Source organism: Melospiza melodia, chromosome 24 (genome assembly GCF_035770615.1).
Source record: "Melospiza melodia melodia isolate bMelMel2 chromosome 24, bMelMel2.pri, whole genome shotgun sequence".
Taxonomy (NCBI): Eukaryota; Metazoa; Chordata; class Aves; order Passeriformes; family Passerellidae; genus Melospiza; species Melospiza melodia.
In genome coordinates, this window is record NC_086217.1 from 12,841,944 (window position 1) to 12,869,190 (window position 27,247).

At 39.0% G+C, this 27,247-nt stretch overlaps 1 protein-coding gene across 1 annotated transcript; it reads right to left on the minus strand.

Moving 5' to 3' along the window:
* Positions 1 to 559: 559 nt before the first annotated feature.
* Positions 560 to 27,014, minus strand: CCDC57 (coiled-coil domain containing 57). The gene is made up of 10 exons (XM_063175555.1): positions 26,963 to 27,014; positions 22,336 to 22,498; positions 21,262 to 21,396; positions 18,498 to 18,684; positions 17,456 to 17,556; positions 13,948 to 14,176; positions 13,169 to 13,305; positions 9,399 to 9,521; positions 8,799 to 9,018; positions 560 to 2,996 (listed from the first exon to the last, which is right to left on the minus strand). The coding sequence occupies exons 1-10, from the start codon at positions 26,968 to 26,970 to the stop codon at positions 2,773 to 2,775; spliced, it is 1,527 nt and encodes a 508-aa protein (XP_063031625.1). The 5' UTR covers positions 26,971 to 27,014; the 3' UTR covers positions 560 to 2,772.
* Between the last annotated feature and the right edge of the window lie 233 nt (positions 27,015 to 27,247).

Genomic DNA, 27,247 nt, shown 5'->3' on the forward strand with positions numbered 1-27,247 from the left:
AGAAAGCCTCCCCGCCTTGTCTCTCCCTCATGGCTTTGAACAGGCTCTGGGCAGAGGCCCCGCTCCCGGGTCGCGCTTGCACTGCCGCTTCGCAATACAGCTCCATTTAGACCTTCTCGGGCAGACTTTTTGCCTTTATATATTCCTCAACATAACAGGTTTTTAACCCTTTGATAAGGACAGCAATAAGTAATGTCCTCTTTTACCTTTTCAGTACTCTGTGATCTGCTTGAATTCTCTTCTTTGTAGGCATTCTTTTCTTTGTACAATTCAATAGCGTCCACAGTAGTACCTTGCTGCCACTCTTCTAATCTGTTTCTTAGAAATCAGTGCCCAGTTTGTTAAATATTTTGGTCATAAGAGAAATATATGAGAATTTTCCTGCTGTATTTAGTACACCCTTAGCACAACCGCCCCACACAGTATGTCCATATTATTTATTATTATGCATGTTTTGTTAATTTTCATACTTACATGCTATGTTCTCAGATGTACTCTGTTCAATGACTCAACTACTTTTTTTTCTACTACAAGTAAAATAAAATGAAACAACCCAGCTATCATCTTTCCTTACCTACAGTTGACTTAAGGAAACCTGTTTCTCAGGGAAACTGAATAAATTAAAGCTGCATTACTGGCAAGACGTCTGCATGAACAGGCATGCCAGTTGACATGGGAGGGGGAGTAAGTGGGACACCACACCAAACAACCACAAATAAAAACCAAAAAACCCCCCAAAAACCCAAACCAAAACAAGAAAACCCATACCAACCCCCTCCCCCCAAAAAACCCAACAGAAAACCCTCAAACAAGCAAGCAAGCAAACAAACAAACAAACAACAACAAAAAAAAAAAGCCACAGAAACCTGCATACAAACCTACACAAAGGCATTTCTGAAGTCTGCAGTCCATTAGCTTACACTTACGGTGTAAGGAATAAAGAGAAATGTTTTCCAGGTTCAGATGTAGTATTACAAATACCATGGAACAAACTGCTCTTTTATGCTGCTTTTAACATATGCACAGAATCTCATACCACCGAACTATTGTGTATCTCTGTAGGTCAATATTAAACACGTAAATAACAAAAACATTTTCAGGATGATCTACAGCTATTATAAAATCTAGAATTTACACATTGAGTTCTAGAAATAACCAGTGAGTGCTCTAACTGGTGTGATCTGGGCCAAAATTCCTGTAGTTGTTAGAAACCACTATGCTTTGTGCTACAGAAAGAACTCATTCAGGGCCTGGTTCAAGGGAGTGCATCATGTTGTCCTGGCTTATGAACAATGTTGAATCAAATGACAGGATTTTCAAGTAATGAAAATGTTTAGAAAGAAGCTCACAAGGTCTCTCAGGCCTTATATTAACTTAGCAACATCTCATGAAATTGCATATTTCTAGCATCTGATTATAATATCACTGCACCTTTGCACTAAAGCAGAATATTTTCAGCAGGTAGTACAAAATAATTAGTCCAATTCTCAAACGCTCTTCAGCATATTATCAGGTGCTGAAGAGAACACTTCCTTGCAAAGTGTATCAGGCAAGCATTTCTATAACAAAACACTCCACAAAAAAAAACCACTCATGCATAAGTAGCTCTCTTCCTTCGTTTATCCTTTTTAGATTTTATATATTTAGCAGCAACTGATAAGTATTATTCACTTCAGTGATACCACTTGCAGAATCACAGAATCTCTTAGATTGGAAGGTACCTCTTGACATCACTTAGTCCAAGCCCTCAACTCAAGGGTCAGCTGGAACAGTCTGGCCAGGCCCATGTCCAGTTGAGTTTTGAGTATCTCCACAGACAGAGACTCCATAACTCATCCAGGCAATCTGTTCCAGTGCTTGACCATCCCCACAATTAAAAGTTTTTTCTTTAATTTTTCATGTGCATTTCCTTTACTTATAGGAAAGGTCATCTCTGTAATGTTGCAGGACAGCTCAGCATTACTGGAAATGCTACAAAAATAAACGATTTTTTTAAACATAGCCAGAACACTTGTATTAGTGTCCCGGCATGATCATTACTACATAGCTATCCTTTCTTACATCACAACTCATTCAAGTTTTCTTCTAGTTTCATCTATTTTAAGACTTACTTCTTACAACATGTCTGTATTATTATGAATATATGATTCTAACATTGTAACAGTGTTTCTCACTGCTTTGAAGTCCATACAATCTCTTGTCAAGGGAAAATACAATCACTGGTGTGACAATAGAAATTTAATTTTATATTCTTTCATGCTCTCTGAACAAGTGGAAAGAGCTACAAAAGATGCAAGACTCAGATGCAATCTTTTGAAACCCCTTTCTATCAAGTAGAAAGATAGCTGCACAGGATTAACGGTTGCATTGTTATTTAGAAGACAAGTAGGTTGAGGCATCCCACTTCTAAGCTTAAATCACATCTACAGTTTCTCAACAAAACATCTGCTGAAGTCCTGCAAGTCCTGCCTGAAGGCACAAGGCTTTACCTATGTGTTAACTGAGTATTTCTAAATCCATGATGCAAGAAAATCTTAATATATATAATTAAAATAAATCAGTATCAACAACGAAGATTGTAACCTCATAATGCACACAGATTAACCCTTTATTTTAGGCTTCACTGTATGAAGCAGGGTATTTGTTCTCTCTTCTGGCTGCAAATATCTCAGCCTGACATACAAAACTGAGGCTGATAATTAGACCTGATATAGAGATGTCAAAGTAAATTCATAGCAAGTGTGAACCTACAACATGCTGACAACATAGAAATCAGTCTTTAATATTATAATTGCGGATTTTTGTCATACTGGAAGAGATTTTTGGTTTTAATAGATGAGCACAAATTAAACTCCTGGATTTTAACTTCTGCTGAACTTCCAGCCTTGTTCCTCTGACTGTCAAATCTTCAGCTGATGTTTCAAGGTTATCCTTGGCTTTGACATTTTGCCAAGATTCTTCAGATTGCTTGATTGAATGTACAACTTCAAACTCCCCTGCTCAAAAAACAGACAGAAAAATACTTGGTAGTTATGTTTGTATCCAATTATGAGATTGAATAGTTGAAGAGACCTGGTCTACTCTTTTCCTCTAAATATACTGATGCCATAGTGCCACATTATCAAAATCTTATATTACCAGGACCATTTCTGCACATAGGAGCCCAGAACAGTCCATTAAGGCTTGCCATACTGATGGTATAACACAGTATCTTCTGCTCAATCCCCCCTTCATCCGTACATGTTCATTCTCCATTAGCATCAGATTGCTTAAGAGAGGAAGACATCTGGAAGGTCAGTGTAACAGCTCAAGTCAAGCACTACCTATCTGTTCAGCTGTTTTAAAACATCATATTTTACAAGTTTACCCTTCCCTCCATTTTGAGAAAATGTTTGGATATGCACAATATAAAAGACTCAGAGGTAACTGTTGGCTTGACAAAGCTGTATTGCTACCATTATCTTTTGGGTCTTTTTTCAATCTTCTTTCATTTAGGAAAGGATTTAGTATGTAAATATTTGGTTTTGTTATTTAAAATATCTGTCTGTACAAAAATGACTAACTCAAAAAGAAACATCTTTGTTTAGGAAGCAGTGGGACTGGTCTTAATACCAGTCAGAGTGCATCTTGCAATTCTCACATAATTCTCCAAAAACTATTATCTCCAACTAACTGAACTTCAGTCTTATCACAGGTTTCTTTAGGTAAGATAAGTGGAACTGTTCATTCACATTATTCACTGTAAACTATAGGTAATATTTACAGGTGTTTGGCTCCGGGCACTTAACCCTTATTTTTCAAGTCATTGAGACTTTAACTTCAGATTTTCTATGGAGAGCCAAAGCGGACAGCAGAAGTAATCATAATAAATCTGTGATGACACACCCCACAGTATTCTGTACTAGTTTAATTTTATAAGCATCAGTCTGCAGTCCCAGATACTACTCAATCACAGCAATAAAAGGTGCACAAATTGACAAAGATCAGTTACTAGTAGGAGAAAGTAAATTTTCAGTCCATTGAACATGGTAAAAAGTCTAAACAAAATTCTACATAACAGGAAATACAGCATGTTCCTGAATTATGGAATGGATTGATCGATTGAAGGTTTATAGCTCTGTGCAATGCATGACACTGTGGCTAATGTCAAAACACGACACTTTTCAAAATAATTTTTATACACTGGCTTAGCTTGAAGCACATGTTCACTCATGTGTGTGATCTCTGCACTGAATCAGCTTGGTGACAAAAGCTCAGTGGACTCCTGAGCTGTGGATGCGATATCCTGTGGTTCAGCTTGCCACCTAGTGGTTTCCTACAGATGTAGAAGGTATGGAAGAGGATGCTTGGAGCCCATGAAGATCGTTGGGTGTATTTTCCTGCATGGGAAATGGACTTTAATCATTTGAATGCCTCTCCCACATCTGGCAGATAAGAAAGCAGAATTTCACAACAACAACCATTTAAAAAAGTGCAAGCAGCAGTGTCTGAAAGGTATTGCTTCGAAGATTACTGTCTTGAACAGGAACAGCGGTAGAATAATACTACTTCTTGTGGGTCGTCTAAATAACAGGAATGAGCAGATCCAGTGCTCCATAGCACACAGTTAACACTGCTTACAGACAGTCTGTTTTTTAAAATACTCAGTTTTCAAGGGCCTTTTGTATTCACCCAAGGGGATAACTTTCAGAAATTAATGTGGGAGGCCTTAATTGTGTAATTCTAAAGGCAAAGTAACCAAGCACCAATGGATGACTGCATCCCTTCCTGTGAAGACTTCTGTATGCTTGTCTCCTGTCATTAGTAGAGAAACTACAGTTGTAACTAGTAAAGGCTTCTTAGTTAGGTATTTGGAACAACAGCACAGAATACAAGCATTCTACATGGCTATTTTTAAATTTTGGACTGTAAAAAATGTGTACTAACACAGAAATTTAAAATCAACCACCGCAATCTTTTAAGGTTAGTTCCAAAAATTAGGAAAAGATAAAGAATCAATACCCAGAATTAGAAATACTCTTTAAATGCTGTAGCTTGGTTTGCACACCAATGAAAAAACACACCTAATTTACAAGCCTGCAACTTACTTCACAAGTGACCATGGCAAGCAGAGCTAGCAAGATCATAGCTAAGCATCTAAACTGCTTTTGAAAATGGAACTAAGTGTTTAGTGTATTGAAATGCTTAACATATCTTCCATTTGATGTGTGCTAACTTCAGTCAGAAATGAACATTCATAGATTTTTTCCCCTCAGGATAAAAGATATATATGCAGGCATGTTGTATAGGCAAACTGAAATTTCCTCAGATGGAAGTTTCATTTAAGAAATTTGTCACTAGATATTTGCTTATGGCTAACAGTGCTTCTGAAGGAACACCAACTCAAACAAGTTCCTATTCAGGAGAAGAACACAGAAATGAAGAAAATGTAGCTAGGGCATTAGTTAATATTTGTGAAACACTTCAAAGATGAAGTTTTACGTAATGCAGAAAAGAGATCATGAGTTTCTCTGATTGGAGCTGGAATGAAGCCCGAGCCAGAGCACTGTTTCTCTTTGTTAATATTTTACCAGATTCTTTCTCTGGCCAGCTTTTTACCCACATGGATTGCTCTTAGAACTGTCAGTGATGTCAAAGCTGTTGAAATTCTGTCTAGTGTGGAAACACTTAAGATAACTTTTGATCCATGAAGTGTGGAATTTCAGACAACAGAGCTTTGCAAGTTACAGTGAGAATTACAGTACAAGAAACTCCCCTATCTAAACTCAAGCAGTAAATAAAAAAGTTACTTTACCCCAAAGCAGCTCACTCCTTTTCTTTGTTAGGCTACAATGTAAACCCAAATTATTAAACTGAGGACAGGGTTCTGAATACTTGTGGTGGTGGGGTGTGGGATGTGAAAATACAAAGTTTCATCTATACTAAATATGTATAAGTCAAATGACTAGTGGGGACACAGCTTGCCTTACACCCATATTCCCCCTGCACTGACCCATCCTCTGCTAACCCAAGGATAGCTGATTGGAGCTGATAAGGAGCATTTCACACAGTACCACACAGAACCCTTCACAGTACTGGCTTCATGCTAAATGCATTATTACAGCTGAACTTCTATAGGTGATGTTTGCTTTTTTCCCCTCGGAAAAACTGGTAAGTATCTTCAATAGCAAATAGAATAGTAAACTTATCAAGATAAACAGAAGAAAATAAATTTCCATTTTCTAAATGTTTTACAAATCTTCCCCTCCTCCTGCCTGACATTTCCTCTAAAATCAAAAAAGGCTCTGCTTTCCTTTGAGGGAGGCTTGTTGTCAGCATTCAAGGTGCATATGATGTGGATCACCGATCAAAATCTCCACCTGCTCTCAAACTCTGGGATAGAGCATTTAAAAAGTAAAGAAATACAGAGGTGTATTTCTTATTTGTACAGCCTATGCATCCTATGTAGTCTTTTAATATCATCATGGCTTGTATCTGTCTATCTCTAGGAGGTTCTTTTTCTTTCAATAATACAGAACAATAAAAACCCCTAAAGAAGGGACCTATGATCCTTCTAAACATCTTCCTCCTACTTATCTGCAGAATTTACATACAAGCTATGAAATCCATCTAATTTTTACAGTAAACTGAAAATTAGCAGGTAGAGTAAGGAGAGAGAAAATTAAAATATCTCATAGCCTTTTGACTTGCTTGGAAGCTTACACAAGGTCTGAATTTGATGGTGAAATGAATAAAGTATATTAACAGTCCACTTCAGTAATTAAGATGTAGTCATTAACTCTTCAAAACACATTTAGTCATTGCATTGTGTAATAGGTTGGAAATACAACAAATTGCAGGGCTTACTTGACATGCCAACCATTTTGAGTGCCAGTAGGCTGTTTGGTACATGTAACATGAAAAAAATGAAACTGTTTAACAGGTTCAGAAAAATAATTTTCAAGCTACAATTCGTTTCACCAGAAATTCCCACAAAACACATCTACTGATGTTACCAATTTTGACAGAATTGAACTTGGGAAAAAAAAAAAGGGTTTGAATAAGCAAACTAACTTGCATGCTTTGCTGCAAATCATTTTTTGCCACTGAGCTTCCAAGTCTCTGGACGCGTCACTTGCACCTGAAAGCCCAGCTCCAAGTCACTCTGTCTCAATGACAGTGGTTTTAAACAGGAAAGATTGAATTCATTTCCATAGCTCAGGCCTGAAAAATAATACAAGCCTCTGCTAAAAATCAGGAGAAGAATTTGAAAATTTTATATGTAATGCTTCTAAGGTGATGTTGTTCCAAAAAAAGAGAAAGATTTTTCTTTCATAATTTTTTTTCTGAAATACAGAATTCAGTCCAGTGGAATTAAGGACACCTTTTCCTGGAGGAGAAAGCTAAGCAGCAATATAGTGTGTTTAAAAATCGTATTCTTGCAATGCAGTATTTCTGGGCCTGCACGGTTGAGTAAGAAGTTCCACTGTGGTATGCCTCATATAAATCTGGATGCAGAGATCAAATTAAACTTGGTCTTAGGAAAATATTATCCCTTATTGATTCACATTTCACTTGTTCCACGTTGGCAGTATCCTCTGTCCCTTTTGCTATTTCTAGATCCCTGAAAATCTACATTAAGTTTTGCAACAGTGGCTGGAAATTTCTAGACATTAAGAAACTGATGTCCTTGTAAGGCTGCCAGAGCTGTTGCATCACACATCCAACAGCACGAAACTGCATGGCACTATCAGTAATGTTTCAAAGACATCCTTTTGCTTATCCTGTCAATATAGGCCTGGCCTGAAATGCTCTTCCTATTTCAGTCCTAGCCTCACAAAAAAAGCATGAGAATCATGAATCTTAGCACTATGTCCATTCCAGTCCTACAGGTCTGTCAATGCACATTACTTTGTCCCTGCAATGCATTGCTGTTGTGAATAAATACACTTATAATCCACTCTTCATTTTGAAAGCCCTTTTAAATATTATTTTTTCTTGTGAGCTACTAAAGATGGTTCATTGCCTTCATACACTGGTTTAAAAATAGATGTAACACAGGCTGGATGGGACCTGTGGGTGAAATGTCACAGTGCTTATCACTCCCTACTCAGAATGTATCTTGACACAGCTTGTGTCCATTTGCCACTTTTCACGGTGCATCTCTAAGAGTCTGGTTCTGTCTTCTCCAAAATCCCTCACTGGAGAGTTAAAAAGCACCAATCAGACCACTCACCTACTCTTTTCTACACTGAACAACCCAGTTCTCTAAACCTCTTCTTGTGTAATGTGTTCCCATGCCCCAGCCATTTAGTGGCTCTCCACTGGACTCCAGTTTGTCACACTTTTGTACAAGAGGGTCCAAAGGTGGACGCAGTGGCCTCACAAGTGTCAAATTTAGGGGAACAAATCACTTCCCTTAATCCAGTGATTGCATTCTTGTTCCTGCAGTCTGTATGTGATTAATTGCATATGAATATGAGTGTACAATTCTCAAACAGACACATTTTTATCTGCCCCAGCTAAGTTTTAGACTATGTCAAAAGTGGAATTTGCATTCTACAGGAGTACTTAAAAACAGTGAAGAAGTATTTGCAATGAAGGCATTTAAACCAGACAGCTATATGGACATTCCTCTTAATTCTTACTTCTGCTGGCAACCGTGAAATTCCCTTCAAGTAACTCATTCAGATTCTGATCACAGGGCTGTAACAACAGGAGCAGTATGTAAAAGAATTAGTGAACGACAACAGAATCCACCGTAATTCCACACTTCTAGAAGAGTCAAATATTGTGACTGCTTTACAAAGCAGGCTTACCCTGGCTGGTGTTCTTTTGAGGACTGAGTAGAGAATGGCTTGATCCCGTATCTAAAATTTGACAGAAATTATGCATTCTAGATGAAGAAAGCTGAACCTGTTGGACATGACTAGGACTCTGACTGAGCAGCTGCGTTTGAAAAATCTCTGTGGTAGTATCTTCCTTTGTTGCTGAGAATGTATCTGGCCCATGATTTTCAATAGAGAAATCTATCCAAACCTGTTAAAATTCAAACACAATCTTACAGACATACATACATTTCACATCAAAGAGATCAGAAAATTGGTTACATTTCATAGTGGCATCTTGGACTTGGAAAGAAAGAGGATTTCGGCAAGAGGCAAGACAAAAGAAAATTATTATTTTTAATTTTGAAAGGTTGTACAAGAAGATTAATTACAACATCATGGCAGTGATTGAGAAACCCTAGTTTATTTAGTGTTAATAAATACTATTTTGTACAGGAACAATGCATAACAAAGACAACGAATTTAAAAAAGACATAGGTTTTTAAGTCTTCGAGGAGATGACTGTTGAGCAATTCAAACTGAAAAAGCCAAATGAAGGTGAATTACATTGGTCATAAAACTGCACTGTACCTCACTGGATGGTAATCCTGTTTCTTCTCCACAGCTGCTTGGAGCTTCCTCTTCCTTTAAGCTAGGGCAGGCAGTAAGAGAAGTGAACCTTGAAGGTTGCTGTTGCCTTGTGCACTGCAGCTCCTAATGTGAAATATTACATTAACACAAGTAATTCATGGTCCCTAAAACTAAATCCTTATAGCTCAGTTTGCTGTTACACTGCTAGATTTAAAATAATCAGTTATAAATAATATTAAACTAAGTTATGTTCTCTTCGGATCAACAGGGTCAAACTACCTTTATAATAAACCTAGTATCAAATCTGTTCAATATCTACATTTCCTGGTGCTGTTACTATCACCTTGCTTGTTGCTCAAGCTTATATCATCGGGGTCCTTCACTTTCATATTTTCCCGTGATTAAACTACAGAAGAAAAACTCCAAAACAATACCTAAAACCCCAACTAAAATAAAGCAGCTATGGAAAAGTAAATAGTCAGCAGCAAAAATGAAGTAATTTACCTCTCAAAGTTTCACCAACTTTCAACTTGTAGCAACTAAAGTGAGATTTGATGAAAAGCTAACTGCTTCAGCCCTGTCAAAGGAGATGCAAATAAACACTGAAGTCTTCTGTTATGTAATTAAGACTAAAGAAAAACGTAAGCCCATCACATAAAGTAATTGACAGTAAAATTCCTGTAGCATTGACAGTAATAAATTTTCTTGGTTTTTTATAAGGATCAAGATCTTGGAATGCAGGAGCAAATGTAGCCCGGCCAGTAAGAGGGTTGCCTAGAATCAAAACACCCAAACTAGAATAATAGTATTCTTTGGAAAGTCAATCTGGAGCTCAGCTTTTGTGTAGGAGCTGAAGCCTCAGCAGATATATTCTGAGTAAAGAGCGGCCTGGAATGAGAGTATGAGCTTGGATGTAAGAAGGGCTATGCTTTCTAGTATAGGCATTATGAACTCAAAGGTTCCAGAGGTGGAAAGATCCTCAATGACAGCCATTTCAGCCATGACCTCCAAGCAACCCATCAGCTGAAGCAGTTGAACTACTACTCCCAGCATTTAGCTCACCATCTGGAAAGTCACAGCCAAATTCTACCTCTCCAAGTGCCATAGTCATACTGTATTTTAAAAAATATATTTATTCTAACAAAAGTAAGAATCATCTTTAATGATTTTTAACAGAACATGGGAGACATGAGATATGTAGAAAAATACAAACACAGTATCTTGCTCATTAAAAATAAGGCAAGAGAAGATTGGGATGGATGGATATGACTATTCATTGGTCTTAATTTGAGAGTCAGCAAAGTTCTAAGGTGAGCTATGAAAGAAAGAATAATTAAAGAGGTGGAAAAGGAAAAAAAACGTGGTTTTGAATTTTGGTAATTTTGCCCAGATCTGGAAGTCACTTTTATGTATGTTTGGTATAACCATTTAGCCAATTTTTTTCAGACCTCAATACCAGCAGTGCACAGATGAAACAAGCAGGTCACAAGAGGTCTCCTCAAGTGGTTTGCTGAACCTGAATTTCTTTGTAAAAATTATTTCCAGTGTTAGCATTTAATGAACAGGTCACTATTTCTGAAACAGAGAACTGAAAGTTCAAGTGAACAAAGGATGCCAATCTTGTGACTTTAGGTTAATGAGATGATCACAAGCATACAGAAAAAATTATAAATCCACAAGCACGCTGAGGCATTCCACAAAATAGCAAACAGCCAAAAAGATGATCAGTGAATTGGAACATTGGATGTAGAAGAAGAGGTTGGGGCAGCTGGCCTTGCTGGCCTCCAGAAGAGATAGATTAATCTTTTCAACATGTATAAGCATCTGATGAGGATGTTATAAGGAGATAAGGATGACTGAGTTGGAGACATCTCAGTGCTGTACAGTGGAAAACCAAGGGATAATGAGCAAAAAGGTAAGTACAGGACACTTCGCTTAAGTATAAGGGGGAAGAAAACCCCAAACAAATGACAGCCTTCTTTATTGTGAGGGTGACCAAATCCTGGAACAACTTGCACAGAGTGGTTCCCAGAGGAAGTGTTTCCTCAGCGAAACTTGGTTAATAATTCTACTAGAGTTTTATACCTCAGAGCAACAACCTCACCCTTTCTAAAAGAACACTGTTTACTGCCTTCAAAACTACAACAACAATCAACTGCTCTGACTCAATCCTCACAGGAACAAATCTGCTGATCGATTAAGTAAAGTACATAGTGAAATCCTCACTATCGAAGTTACTGGGAGGTCTGCCACTAACTACTAGGGAAGCCAGGATTTTTTTCATTAGTCTCTCTGATAAAAGCTGCAATTTAACTATGAAATGTTGCATTTTAATTACAAAATATATGACACAGGTTAACTATATATCTTGCTTTTATAGATGGAAAAGGTGCTATTACAGTTATTTGGACATGGGTGCTTTAAAATCCCACCATTGTGAGTATTTGGAAATACCCTGACTGATTAATCATTTTAAAGTTTATGTTAGAACATAGTGCAAATCCTTCAAACAGCCTTTCCTGCTCAGTTAAAAGTAAGCCTTACAAAATTTGTAATTTAGGATTGCATTTACACTGCATAAATGTATTTGTTTCTGAAATACCTTGATTGAAGATAATGTTTAAAAATATTACTTTTGAAGTCCCAAACCATTTAAACTTATGGGGAACCATCTGGCTTGTGGCCAGTCACTAATGGTGTTTGCCAGGGCTCAATTTTAGGGTCAATATTCTCCAGTCTTTGATCAATGACCTGGATGCATGAGTTGAGTGTGCACGAAGTTGGCTGATGATACTAAATGAGAAGGACTCATTGATTCCCTTCTGGCTAAAGAGACCTTACAAAGACACCTCGATATACTGTAATGCTTGGTAATTACCAGCTGCATGAAATTTAATGAGAGCAAAAAGGCTGGATTCTGTACCTGGGACTACAGGCATGGACTGCATACATTTGAGGGACAAGAGGCTGAAGTGCAGCCCTGAAGAAAGGGTTTTGATTGTTGGCAAGCTCAACATGAGTCAACAGTGCATCCTGCTGGCCGGGAGGACCAGCTGTGTCTTCAGTGTGTTAAGCACAGCACAGCTAACCGGCCAAAAGAAGCTAATGGCCCACTACGCTCAGCATTGATATGGCCTTACCTCAAGTACTGTGTGCATTTTTGGGCTCCACAATATGAGAAGAATGTAAAAATATTAGAAAAAATGTCCAAAGGAGGGCAACAAAGATGGTGTAAAGGTTAGATGGCTAGATTTATGAGGAGTGGCTGGGGATATTTGGCTTGTTCAACTTAAAAAAGAAGCGGCTGGCAGATGACCTCATTGCTCTCTATAACTTCCTTTCATGATGGAAGAGTAGGAAGCACTGATTTTTGTTTTTGGTGTCTGGTGATAGGATGTGAAGGAATGGCTTAAATCTGCATCAGGAAAAATTCAGACAATTCTTCCCTGAGAGGGTGGTCAAGCAGTGGAACAATCTCCCCAGGGTGTGGTCATGGCCCCCGAGCCTTTCTGTGTTCAAAAAACATTTGGGACAATGCCTCTAACTTAAATGGCTTAACTTCTAGGTTGTCCTGTGTGACATCAGGGTGCAAAGATCCTCATGGGTTCCTTCCAGCTCCAGATATGCAACGATTCTACAGAATCTTCCAAAGATAGATTTGAGCTAAACTCAGTCAGAGTAATTTAAATGCAGAATTTTAGGTTATATTAATGGAATCAGAACTGGCTTAATGGCTTATTATCGTTAAATTTCAAACCGCATACAATTACCTGTGTTGTGAGTCTGTGCTGTAGATGCTTTAGAACTGATAGCTGACACTGTGTTCTTTTGACAAGTTCTCTTGGAAGAAGACTACCAGAGGCAATACAAACTGTGCAGTGTTTAGAGCTAACAGGATGCCAGACTCCTATAAAAGAGAGAATATACTGAGGAAGGCATTCTTTGTTGATATTTTGTCAACCATATTGCATTTCCAGTAAGTGTTTACAGCAGATAATAAATGAACCACAGAACACAGGCCTTCTCATTGCAAATGCAGAAATGGGCCTCATGCTTTTTTCCCTTTATTTCATTGCCAGAAAAAACTGTGCATGGAACTTAGATATCCGCAGTGAAATCTTTTTACATTATATATACTTTTAATTCAAGTTTACAGTAAACTTATTCTGCTTTCTCTTCCTCTTTCCTAAAGCATTAGTTTTTATTCCAAGAAATACAATACCTCTTTTCTGCTCATAAACAAAGTCTTACAGTTCCAGTTCCCGCACTGACATCTAGGCACCAGAGAGTTCTTCATCTAAGATGTTTATCAGCAAAAGTCACTACACAGACTTTTGTTCTATCTTAGCATCTCCTATCCTAACCCTAATCTTCCTTACAAGCATTAGTACCACAGTCTCACATGAGCTATGTAGATCAAGGATCACTAAGGTTCAGCACCTTTTTTTCATAATGTAGCTTAGCTTTCTTCAGCTCAGAGGATGAACTGATTCCCTGTCAATTTTATTCTAAATATATAAGCTAGCACTTTCCTTTAGAATAAATTTACCTTCCTTTAACACCATTCCAAGTTCTGCCCTGAGTCTGTTTCCCATTTCAATCAGCTGCTGCTTTTCTTGGTTCAGAATTGAAATTTTTCTTGCTGCTTCCTTGAGTTTATTTTGCATTCCTTGTAGAGTGTGTTTGACACTATATTGACAACCATTACCAGTACCTACATCGGGTAGCTGTTGTCCAAAATTGACCATGTTTTCTTCAAGAACTTTGGGTTCTGCCCCCTAAATAAAACAGATAATGCTTATAATAAATATTTTGAAAATGCGGTCTGCAGGTTCAGAGATTTGTACAAATATGCATGAGAGATCAGTTGAAGAAAAAGTGTAAAATTGAAGGCTACAGTCCATTTTTTTGGGCCCATTTTCCAGATTTTTTTAGCAGTATTGGGCAAATTAAACTGTGGAGCAAAACACTGTAACAGCCTGAGACATTCCCACAGATATTGTCAACTGTAAGTGTAAAATAATACACATAGGATAAACACGGTATAACTGTTAACTAAAAAGCACTTAATTTTAAGATAAAATGTGGAAAAAAGCTCTTCACACCAAATAGCAATCTGCTACAAATCCTTCTTTGTTTAATCCTTGTGTACATTGTTTTATCATTTGTACACACAAACAAAAGGGGTAGATATAACTTAAAACATTTACTGAAAAGTAAAGATTCTACAATGTTATGTCTCTGGCAATCTGAGTCCACCTGCACATACACATACTGGTAAGGTATATACCCAAAAGATCGCATCCTTGTTTTTCAAGGTCTGTCTGTCTTCTTTCAGCCCCCGCAGAGGAGACTTTTTGATAGCCATTTAAATAGTCATCATTCACTGAACAGTCATCTCCCCATAAAGATTTTACATTTCACACATTGCCATAAGGATCTGAATGTATCACATGCACTAAAATTGTTTTACAATTACTCATTGGTATGTTTACCCTTTTACATATAAACTAGCTAACTGTGCAATCTCAATCAGTTTTCAACTAAATCACCCTAAACACTATGATTCAAGAAGTACACATTGAAAGCTATTATCCATACCGAGAAAAAATCAAACCATTGTTGCCTTATTGTGCCATGCAACTCCCATGCTCTTATTTCTTTGGATAGTTTTACCATTAAAAGGAAGGCTCTTGAGAACTTACTGAGAAAGCATGCCAGCCTACAAAGAGTATGGGGGAGAAAGGTAGAGAAATTAGTACAGGACTAGAGTCTAAAAATTCTAAGACACCAAAGTGAAAGGAAAAATAAACTGCACTTTGACACATATCTAGCAGTTTGTATAAAAGCAAGTAACACAAGTAGCTGGGAGCATGTGTTGATCTGTTGGAAGGTAAGAGGGCTCTGCAAGAGACCAGGAATGATTGGAAGGATGAGCAGAATCCAATAAAATGATGTTTAATAAATCCAAGTGCTGAGTCCTGCATTTGGCCACAATAACCCCCTGCAGCGTTCTAGGCTGGGGACGGTGTGGCTGGACAGTGCCCAGGCAGAAAGGGACCCTGGGGGTACTGGCTGATAGCAAACTGAACATGAGCCAGCAGTGTGCCCTGGTGGCCAAGAAGGCCTGGATCAGGAATGGTGCGGCCAGCAGGAGCAGGGAGGTCATCCTTCCCCTGCACTCAGCACTGGTGAGGCTGCACCTCCAGCGCTGTGTCCAGTTCTGGCCCCTCAGTTTGGGAAGGACCTTGGGACGCTCGAGAGCATTCAGAGGAGGCAACGAGGCTGGAGAGGGGCTGGGAACACAAACCCAGTGAGGAACCACTGAGGGAGCTGGGGGTGCTCAGCCTGGAGAAAAGGAGACTCAGAGGTGTCCTTATCAGTCTCTTAGAGCACCCTGAAAGGAGGTTGTAGTCAGGTGGGGTTGGTCTCTTTCACCAGGCAGCAACTGGCAGAGAGCACACAGCCTTAAGCTGCACAGAGGAAAATATAGGATGGATATTAGGAAAAAGTTCTTTACAGAAAGGGTGATAAAGTTCGGGAATGGGGAGGTGGTAGAGTCACCATCCCTGGATGTGTTTTAAAAAAGCCTGGATGTGGCACTGGGTGCCAGGGTTGAGTTGAGCTGTTGGGGCTCAGTTGGATTCGATGATCTTGAAGGTCTCTTCCAACCCAGTGATTCTGTGTGATTGTGTGTGTGTGATTGTGAAATTATTACAGTCTACCTTCGTTGGTGAAATTGGCATACTAAAGCTTAACATAAAGCAAGGTGAAGGCAATGACCAGTCATGGGACCACTGGCTGTCACGCTGTGGATCACCTTCACTGGATCAAAAGACAAAAGCACATCACCTGGCTGGGGCAAGGAATGCCATTTGCTTAAACTTATTTTCCCTGAACTTTTCTGAAAAATATTCCACAGCATTGCACAGAACATTTTTTTTTTCAGACTGTAAGCTGTAGAATTAGGAGTGGAACTCAGAAATCTTTTAACCTTTAGACCCAGAGCAAAATTCTGCAGTACAAAACAGAGAAAACACTGAAAAGATGGATACTAAAAAAGAGTGGGAAGAAGAACTCTCCTCGGAGCTGATACAAAAGACAAATAGAAAAATATATGTACAAGCAAAAGTTTACATGCTATTTTTACTAGTTTCCACAATAAACTTTTCTCTTCTTCTTTAGTGCTGAAGCCTATAATTTCCAGATTGTAATCACAAAAACTCTGTTATTTTAAATGGAAAAAAGAAAACTATCACTATATGGCTTTGCTTACTGACTTCACCTGCACCCCTATGTTTAGTTACCATTATTGCTCAACAGATTCCGAGCTCCCTGAGGTAGAAATATTTTTGCCTGTAATTCTTCATGGCCTTAAGTACATCCTTAGTATGCAATTAAAAAATAAATGTAAGAAGCACAGAGAAAGAGTAGAAAAGTGCTAATGATAAACAATTGAAAAATCCCGTAAGAAAGTAAAATTAAGTATTGCCCATTGTTTTTAAGATATTTTCAGGACTGCTTTCAGCTCAGTCTATGTCTAAGAAGGCTTGTTATGTACTGAAAAAACTAAAAATAAAGCAGACCGAAAAAATAGGCAAGAAACAATAGTCCAGCTTCAGTGAAGACAGCATCAACTACAATTCCAGCATTTTATTCACTTGAAGTTTTGGCCTGCATATCCCCTATTTGCTACATGTCTGAACATATAAAGCATAAGTAATTCAGCATTAAAATATGGATTTGCAATGGAAAACCTGAAGCAGTAACACACAGTAGCTTAAGCATTTGCAAGTAGGAAAAAAAACTCATCAAGACCAGCTTGCAAGATCAGAAGTGACTTGTGCCAAGGGTTGACTGGTCAAAATTTATTGCCTAGAAAGAATAAGAGTAAGTTTGGCTAAAAAAATCTTTGCTGGCTTTCATCTGACCAATCACATAAGCACATATTACTTCCATTTATAATACTTACTCAAACAATAATAATACACTCGGTATTTAATTACACACCTGCACATACATACAGATATTTTTAGGTGGTTTAAATCTCAGCATACCTCTTCCATGTCTGGGTTTACTAAACAATCCAACTTAGCTGAACTGACTTTGATGTTGCTCAGTGTGGTTCCAGTTGAAATTTTGTTTGTGTTTAATGAACCTAAAAGAGGAGGATAATAGGAATGTATATGTATTTATAGAGAGTTTAGACTTTCATAGCAAGAGCTGCTTCAGAACACTGTCTTATGCATATAAATGTCTAGTTTGTCTAGTTACAGAATCATAAAACCATAGATTTAGGTTGGAAAAGACCTTTAAAATCATCAAGTGAATCCAGTGACCTAACACTGCCAAGTCCTTCACTAAATCACGTCTTCAAATGTCCACACACACATACCTTTTAAACACCTCCAGGGATGGTAACTCAACCATTTCCCTGGGCAGCCTGTGCCAATGCTTGAATAAGCCTTTTCAAAAAGAAAATTTTAATACTTAACTACTTAATATTTCATAAATTTTAATATTTAATTAAAAATATCCAATCTAAACTTCCTCCTGCATAACTTGAGGTTATTTCTGTTGTCCTATTGCTTATTACTAGGAAACAGAGACTAATCCCCACCTCACAACAACTCCCTTTCAGGTAGTTGTAGATAGTAGTAAGTTCCCCCAGAACCTCCTTTTGTACACCATTTCAGTAGACAGACTGTAAATGGACTGTAAACCACCATGGCAGGGGGGGGGTGGACTAGGAGATCTTTAAAGATCCCTTCCAATCCAAGCCATTCTGTGATTCTACATACTGGCTTCGCTATCAGGAATTCTGTAATATACATATAATTGCTTTATTCTTGCAAAATCAAGACATGATTGATTTTCTAGTGGTAATTTTGTAGTGACTTATACCGTGTGAGTGTGTATGTGTGTTTCTTTTCACTAATAATTGTTTTGTAAACAGAATCTCAGACCACTGTGTTCTTGTGTATGGTGCAATCAAATTACAATTTTTACACACTCATGGATTGGGGAGCCTTCATAGGTTATGACTACAACTCCTAAACTTCCTTAACTGAATTTAAAGTTCTTTGTCAAGAGTTTCACCTTGCTCTGCAAACTGTCTGTCTTCTGTTTGAGGAAGAGAAGACAACATCTGCTCATCAAGACTCTCCATTTCTTTCCTCATTTGTGTAATAGCAGCCCGAAGGCTGGCGTTCTGTTCCTGCAGCTTTTTTATTTCCAAAGCAGGGATATATTTACACAGAGAACTTTCCTCATCATACAGAAATATCTGGAAAATAAAAGTACAAGACAAAAAGAACCCTTCATTAATAAGTGACACATATTCTCTCCACACCACCACCACACACACAGATCCTAATACTTTCAACCCATGAACATATGTGGGAGAAAAGTACCATAGAAGGAGAATAAATGTGTTGTATTCATATTGTTGTATAATTATATTTCCTGAGTCTCATAGCTTCTCGGTGGTTTTCTCACGGCAGATCTTCACAGCAGTGGTGTTGCCTCTCAGTCAGGGCTCCTCTCCCCAGCTCTCCCTGACCACCCCGCCCCCTTTTATCTCAGTTACCTGCATGGGCTACAGCTGCTGCCCAATCAAGGACATCACAGCTGCAGCCCATTTACAATAACTAGAACCAGGGCGGGGTCACTAATACAATAGAGAGATCTTTAACTGCCATACATATGCTTACAATACATAAGTTAACTCAGGCCCCCACATTTCCCCCTTTACTTTTAGCAATTTTACAATTACAATATACATTTTTGTCCCAGCTCTCAGGCTGCCACAGCTCTCAGCTGTCTAGTCCCAGCTGTCTGGCTGCCACAGCTCTCGGCTGTCCTATCTTCTGTCCCAGCTCTCTGGCTGCCACAGCTCTCGGCTGTCTTGAATACATACATAGAATATATACATAAATGTGTTTTTTTATTGAAGATTTGCCTGGGAAAGAAGTGCTGTACTGAGAACATCATAGGAGGAGGTACACATGGAGAGGACCATGGCGCCAGAGCTGTTTTATAACTGGTGTTCTGCAGGTGTGGTTTATCTGTCTTCCATGTGCAGGTAAACCTTCCCCTTAAGGAACTTATGGGCTCAATAGCAGTCCCCTTTCTGACTTGTCAAATTCTTGAAAGTGTCATTGGAGATCATCTGTTGACAATAACATTGCTGTGGTTTAAAACAGAGATATTTCCCAAGGAAGAGGGGAATGTCCCTGGAATGGAAAGATCTCCTCCTTCCTCCGAATTATTATGAATTTGAAATTACGGGGCTTCCAGGCAAAGATGTAGAAAAAAGAATAACAGTTCTTTACTAGAATATATATATATATATATACATATATGTGTGTGTGTGTGTGTGTGTATAAAACAACAAAACGATCAACAGCAGCAAGGATAAGAAGAAAATCCACTAACAGCCTTTGCCCGCCCATCAAGCATTTCCCCATTGGTGTAATTACGACGACAACCGACATGGGGCGCTGTAGGCTGCGGTGACTCTGCCGCGGCGTCAGCTGCAAGATCGGGACCTCCCCGCTGATGATGGCAGCTCAGGTGAGAGCGAGGGAAGAAGGATTGAGTCCCCCAGACACCCACGCCAGCAGTGATCGGTCTTCGGCATCGCTGACGGCAGCTGGTACACGCTGGGAAGGGAGGCCGGGCTTTATGATGTCCCACTACGGAACAGAGAAGAGGTGCGGCGGACGTGCTGCTCCAGCTTCAGGGGCCTTCCAAGCGGCGGTTCCGGGAGGAGGGCGGAGGGAATGGCTTCCCCAGGCACCCGCGGGGACTGTGCTGGTCTCCGTCGGCGCTGGCAGCCCGCGAAGTCTCAGTCAATGGAGCCGCCCTTTCTCTCTTGCAAGCAACAGACTCAGAAGCCGGCGGCAGGCGGAGCTCCGCGGCAGGGTTGAAAGACCGCTGCGCAGGACAGGTCCCAGACGAAGAAAACCCACACGACCGTCTCTGCTCCCAACAGGGCAAGCACTACCCACCCCCAGCTAAGAAACTGCCAGAATATGTCTGCACCCTCCCCCCGCTTCTCCCACTCCCCCGGAACCATTACAATGGTATGCCAAGGCCACGTCTTTTGTCTCTGGATCGCTGTCCATTCACCATCTCCCTGACAACAAATGGGAAGAAAATTCCCGGGGAAAAAACAAAAACCAACCAAACAAAACCAAAACTGCTTTTTCTTAGCAAGCTCTGGTAACATGCTCTGAACTGGTCACTGCTGAGCACCTGTAGCCACCCAATAGAGTGCACTGCAGCATACACTTTGCTTTCACTCTTACCAAAGGCAGTTTTCTACTATTAATGCATTATCCTTCAGCATGACTTCAAACCAGCATTACATTTAAAACTTTGAATGGCTTTTTAAAATATAAGCAATTTAAGAGGCAGCAATGAAAGGAAAACTAGCTAGTGATACTCAAATACAAAACATTAAAATATTTTAAACGGCTGGCATATTAGTATTTTGAAACATTGCCTTAAAGTTTTAACTTTTAAACTTTAAAATCTACCCTGAACTGCACAGAACCTCAGGAATGAGGTTCCAGAAATTCATTCTTCCCATTTGATTGCCACGGTGGTACAGTATGTTGTCACATTTTGGAGCAGCTGTCTATATTCAGCTTCCTCCTTTTGCTAGTGAGTAATGAATGAGAGTCATAATTAATCCCATGGCACCCAATCTATGTGTTTTCCAGGACAGATATGCCTATATTTTGAATGAAACATATGAAACAGATGAACTGCCTACAGTAAGTTCAGTGGAAGCAAGGCCCATAATATTGTTATCTTAGAATGAATTCATCCATGTCTACATTAAGTGTTGTCTAACCTGTTTCTCCCCTTCAGGTGAAATACTGTGATTAAACGATGCTTGTATTGTCTGTTCTCTCTCAACAGTAAAAGCAGAAAGAACACTCTTCACTTCATGCAACCTGTAGTCTGTTTTCTGTAGATCACCTTGAACCTGGGACAGAAGGAATGGAGGGGAGGCAGAGGATGTCAGTAGCTCAAGGACAAAGGGATAAAAAAAAGGAAAGGTAAGGACTGGAAAGGGAAAGGGAAAGGAAAAGGGAAGTTAAAAGAAAAAGAAGGAAATCAAGGATACTTTAAAACATAGTGCAGGGACTTAAGCACATTCCTTTTGTCTCTGTCAAAACTGCCCCAACAGACAAATAATTTAGCATAACTGTCTTATCTTCTTCATGTAAAATGGAAAATTATGATTTATCTCTCTCATGTGTTCACTTGCTGCAGCTATTGATGCCTATGAAAAATTCTGGAAAGACAGTGATAAAATAAAACACTAGAGTAAATGCCAGCATTATGAACTTCAGAAACAAGTGTTTCCTCTGTACCTGTGAATTCAGTGCAACTGGGCATTGAGAATTGTTAGACCATTGTCTAATAGTCTCTAAACAATAAACATGTATTTAATTTTTCAGAAGCTGAAGTTTTTACACTGCACAAAATAGGTGGTTTTTTCCACACAAAAATACCCAAGAGCTTTTCAGAACTAATATTGATCCCTTGATAGAATTCAAGTGGTACTGTGATCTGAAATTCTTTCTGCCCTCGGGCTGCTCCAAGAGACATCTTTCTTCTTTTGCTACAATGGCAAAGGAAAAACATCTCTCAAGCTAACTTGCTTACATGGAAAGGGAGAAAAGGCCACCATTAGAGATTGTTCATGAAAATTAAACTGATTTCTGTTCATGAAAATTAATCTGATTTCTGATACATGCAATGAATTGCTGTACACAATACAGAAATACTGTATTGTAAATTTTACAGGTTTTTGAAAGACAAGTAAACTCATATTTCCCTGAGAAACACCATGGTGACAAACTCCATAGCTCTCTATGCAGTAAATGATTCTTAAACAGTGTTAATTTGAAATTCTCACCTCCTCTCTTGATGAAGAAAGGCTGTGTGTTGGATCCTCTGATTTCTGATACCAATTACATTCAGCATTCTCACAGAGCTGCTGCCAGTTAAGTTCTGCTTGCATTTTACTCTGTTTCAGAATCCACTCTAGCTCAGCTGCTGGAGACAGTTGTTGTTTAGACCTATGATACACAGAGCAAAGCTGTTGATTTCAGCAGAATAAAAACTAAGGGTGTTTTGTGGGTATTTTTTGTTTGTTTGTCATTCTTGGGGGGGAATCACTTGTTGTTAGAAGACTTTACATTTCAAACTCAAGTACAGTACTACAGAATGTGCGTTTACTGTGAAATTCTCCTGAAGTAACATTGCAAGTTACTCCAAAACATGAAAATTAAAGACAAGAGTAAAGATACCACAGTAAAGATACGAACAAATGTGAAATTCTTGCCTCAAAACACCTATGTTTTATAAGTGTATGAAAAACTGTTCATAAAGAGACCATGGATTTTCCAGAAAACTAAATGGTTGCAGTGAGCTGCCATCCAGTGGCTAAACTGATAAAGTATTTTTAAAAGTGTTTGAGAGAAACTACTTAGATGAATTAAATTGATAAAATACAACTGAAAACAAAAGAATGAGATAACAAGGCTTTTTGTCTAATTGATACAAAGTCATGTTAGATTAGGGGGAATAACTGCAGGAGATCCAGTGGCAAGGACGGAAGATGTGCTTCTTTAGTTGTAAGCATAAACAACTGAGATAATTTTTTTCTTCTCCAGTGTGGTAAGAGAAGTCATGTGTATTAGATGATGTAGCCTTACGCTGGTGGACAGCAGCTAACCACCTTTAACATTACAGCTCAACCACAGAAAACACCATAACTTCCAAACCAGTTATCAAATATTCTTCTGGTTCTCACACTTCTTCAGGTAGGTTCATAAATTGTCTTTAGGAAGCCCATGAGAAAGAGAGTCCTGGATGAAGATTCATTATTTAAGCAGGACTACTATACTGAGGGCAGCGAGACTTGGATTGGCAGGTGTTGGGTGGAAGACATAATTGCTTAACAATACCGCTTCCATTTATATTATATATTGGTTTGGTTGACAGGACAAAAATTAAGTGTTCTAGGTCTAATGACTAAACACATTCATATGTAAATTAGTAAAAGGAATTCCAATATCAAATGCATTTTTATACAGAGACAAAGAAGGAAAGTTTTGTTTTTCTTTAAAGTTTGTTATATAGAAAGAGATGGTATAATGCCTCCCTAGGGTATCACAGTTGAAGATAAAATTTCACCGTTAGTAAGAATACTAACGTGGTGAAATATAGGAATATAAGAAGGAGAAGCAGGGGGGAAGCACCTTGAAATTAGGAGTATGATAAACAGTGTACATTTATTCATCTTGCCTAAGACTACCTCTGCTTTTTAGATGCTGACCTTTCCTGTAGTTTCAAGGTTAATGAATTTAGCAGCGTGCTTACTACATAAAATAATCTTACGCACTCTCACATTACTAAACATATTCTAAGCAATTCCTTACAAGGGGTAGCTGTCAAACAAGCAAAGTAACAGCTACTACACAAGCAAGGCATAATTTTCTAAACTGTAATTACAAGTGTAATCAATTTTTAGAGAGATAAAACAATAGACCAAAAAAAAAGCTTATACAACTATAGCAATGTTAAACCAGAACATGCTAATAACAAAAAAAACCCCTGAAAAATGATTTCTAGATGGCACTGCAGCAACACAAAATTGCTTTTCCAACATTCTTACACCAATTTCTGCCATCAGTGTCTTCCAGTTCTTGAATCTTTTGCTCCATGTGAAGTTTCAGGTTCACATAATCCTCAAGCAGATGACCTATATGACTATTCTTAGAGCTAACAAAAATAAATTTACATTAAAAAGCATGAGGGATCCACGTATAAAATTTTTTGAACAATAAGATGCTGTAATTTCCTAAAGAAACAGGCACCATAACATCTTTCCCCGTGAGTTAGTGGAAACCAATTATAACAATATATGTTATTTCCCAAACAATCCTTCCAAAGGTTAGTTGCATACAGAATATAGAGGATCTGCTGAAAAGTAGTGCAAGATCTCCACTCAAGTATAACTGAGTTCCTCCTCCACCCAAAATTTTCTGTTAAGAAAAAATTTGCAGAACAAGGGCTGACCAGCAGAAATCTGATCTTTTAGATACATTTGAAAATAGAAGCATCTCTGTATCTTTTCCCCTCCTCTCCCAATATTCTTAATTGCTATCAACAAAAAAGTTTCTCTACGATCCAGTGGAAAAATACCAGTAACGTCAGGATCAAATCTGAGGAGCTGATACTGCTATCAAGTGAGTTCTCTAATGATACACTGAACCTTTAAAGCTCTGCATTAATCCCTTAAAGACTTAACAGGTTTGCAGCAGCCTGTCACACAGCCAAACAAACCTGTATTACTATCGTGCTGTTTTGCAACCTTCTATTTACTTTCAACTCTATATTACAGGGTTTTTGTGTAGCTGAATGACCGTTGGAATAGATTAGATAAGACTGATCATATAATACCTACAGAGTCAAAACTCTGAACTAAAACTGGAGAGTAACAAACAGCTAAATGCATATTCACTTTCACATTCTGCTAGATTTTGCTAAAATAAATTTACACTTCACCTGAAGTACTCTGAATCCCATAGCCAGCACTCATGTATACAAACCAAGTCTATCAGAAGTGCTGTCTCAGTGTAGTCTAGACATACATTTTTGCACCTCCCTTGTTCATCCCCAAACCCTTAAGGGCAAGGCAGATCAGAAGAACGACTGCTGTACTGTGATCAGTATCCAGCTCAGCCTGGCAAAGAGGCAATTGCTGGATTTAAGAGACTCAAATTCGTCATTCCAATCCCAAAGGACATGCTCCATGTAAAACACCTAAACTGACTTTAAATGAATTTGCATATGCACCATATTAACATCAATAATTTCGTAATCTTTGATGAATTCCAGAATCTTGACCAGATCACCCACAGTAAATAAAAAAAAAAATATTTAAAACTTAGCCAGCCATCTCTACATTATAAATGTAGTTGGATCCAGCACAGTTTACAGCATTTTATTATTAACAATTACCATTTTAAGCAGAGAATAACCCCAAAGAGACTGTTATTTCTGAAGACAGTAATTACATTAAACAAGAATTATGTGCAGACAGGACAGAAATAAGTGTTTATTCCCTCCACCCTGAAAGCTGCACACATATTTACCTTTTCTTCGAGATATGTATGACGAATCAAGGAACAGTTCAGCCCTCTCTTTCATTAACAATATTAGCTGCTGTGTCCCATTTGTCTGCTTTTAGTTAAAAAGAAAATAATCAACAGAGAGAGCCTGTGCTTTTACATGCAAAACTCTTTACTTGCTTCACATCCACCTCTTCCTGTTGTTTATTCTCCATATTTGCCTCTTATCTGATTATAAATTCTGTAGATGAAAAAACCCATCATTTTTAAGCAGTATGGATGCTCTAAAAAATTGTCATTTCTGTTCAGCTCTCTCCAGAGATTTGGGGAAATATAGCTTCTCTCACTACAGTATTATTCTGTGTCACTGCTTGCAGATAATCCCTTCTGAATAAGCACAGGGATGCAGAAAACAAATCAGACAAGCATGCCTTTCAAATAGTGTCTCTTTAATATCTTTAAATGAGAGATTTTTCAGATCAGAAAATGCTACGCAATATCTCTATGCTAAAGGATGTCATAATTTAAATAACATTTTTCTTCACAAACAATCTAGACAACTCCAGGTCTCTGGGATCGAAAAATGAGTCACTGATCGTTGGATGTGAGAAGTATAAAAAAATTCGAGTTTGGTCTTCCCAGGTATACTGAGGAACAAACAGTGCTAAAGGACACAATGATCTGATGGTCTTTCAACTCTGCTGGCCAAGATTTCACATTTATCCCTAAGTTAATTAAAACAGTGTTTTCTCTTCGTATTCTGATTCTTGTTGGCAATGTTCAAATCCCACGACCGTGCTAGTGTTAAAGTAACATCTTCATTTGGGTAAGAAGTAGATGACTTTTTAAAAAGTCACAATTATGGATATTCATGAACAGTACTGCCTTCCTGCCTATAACATGCAACACTGAAAGATCTGCTGTTTTAGTATCACATTTTCAGCAACAGTTGTTCCAAATGGATCAGGTAGCTACCACAGTTAAAAAGATTAACTAAATTTGAAGTGCACAGTGGGAGGAAAAGACAATCGAGTGTCGGCAAAAGACAACACTGCCAAGGGAACTGGCTGCCAGAAAGCAGAGCCCACAAGGAAGGATTCCATGGACAGCTCTGAGGCAGAAGAGCAGATGGCAGGCAGACTGTCGAAGATAAACCCGTTAGATGTAAACAGTAGAGAGGAGCACAAGATAGTGCTTTGGACTCAGGGACAGCACAAGAGAGGGCACTTTGCAGCAAGAGTACAGAAAAGAAAGAGGGTCCCCAGAGAGAGAAGAGGGCGCGAGATGCGCAGGCGACGCATCGGGAGCTCCGAAGGACAACCTGCGGCACAACAGGATGCCGTGCGACCGCACTGCCTTCCGATGGAAAAGCCCAGTGGCGACCGGCCTCCTGACGGCACGAACCTCCGCATGGCTCCGCTCCCGGCCGCAGGCCGCTCGGGCCGCAGCGGGCGGGGCCCCGCGGGGGCGGGCCCGTCTCCATGGCGCCGCCGCTGAGGGGCCGCTGCTGCCGCCGCCGCTCCGGCCCTCGCTCACGGAGGCAGTGCCAGCCCCCGTCTGCCTCCCCTCCTGTTTCTCGGTTCCTCGTATTGCATTCACTTCCAGGAACCGGCAGCGTGTTCTCTCCTCCTCGCATTCTCCCCGTTCCGTCCTCACTACTCTCACGCAGCAGCCTCTTCTCTGCTTCGT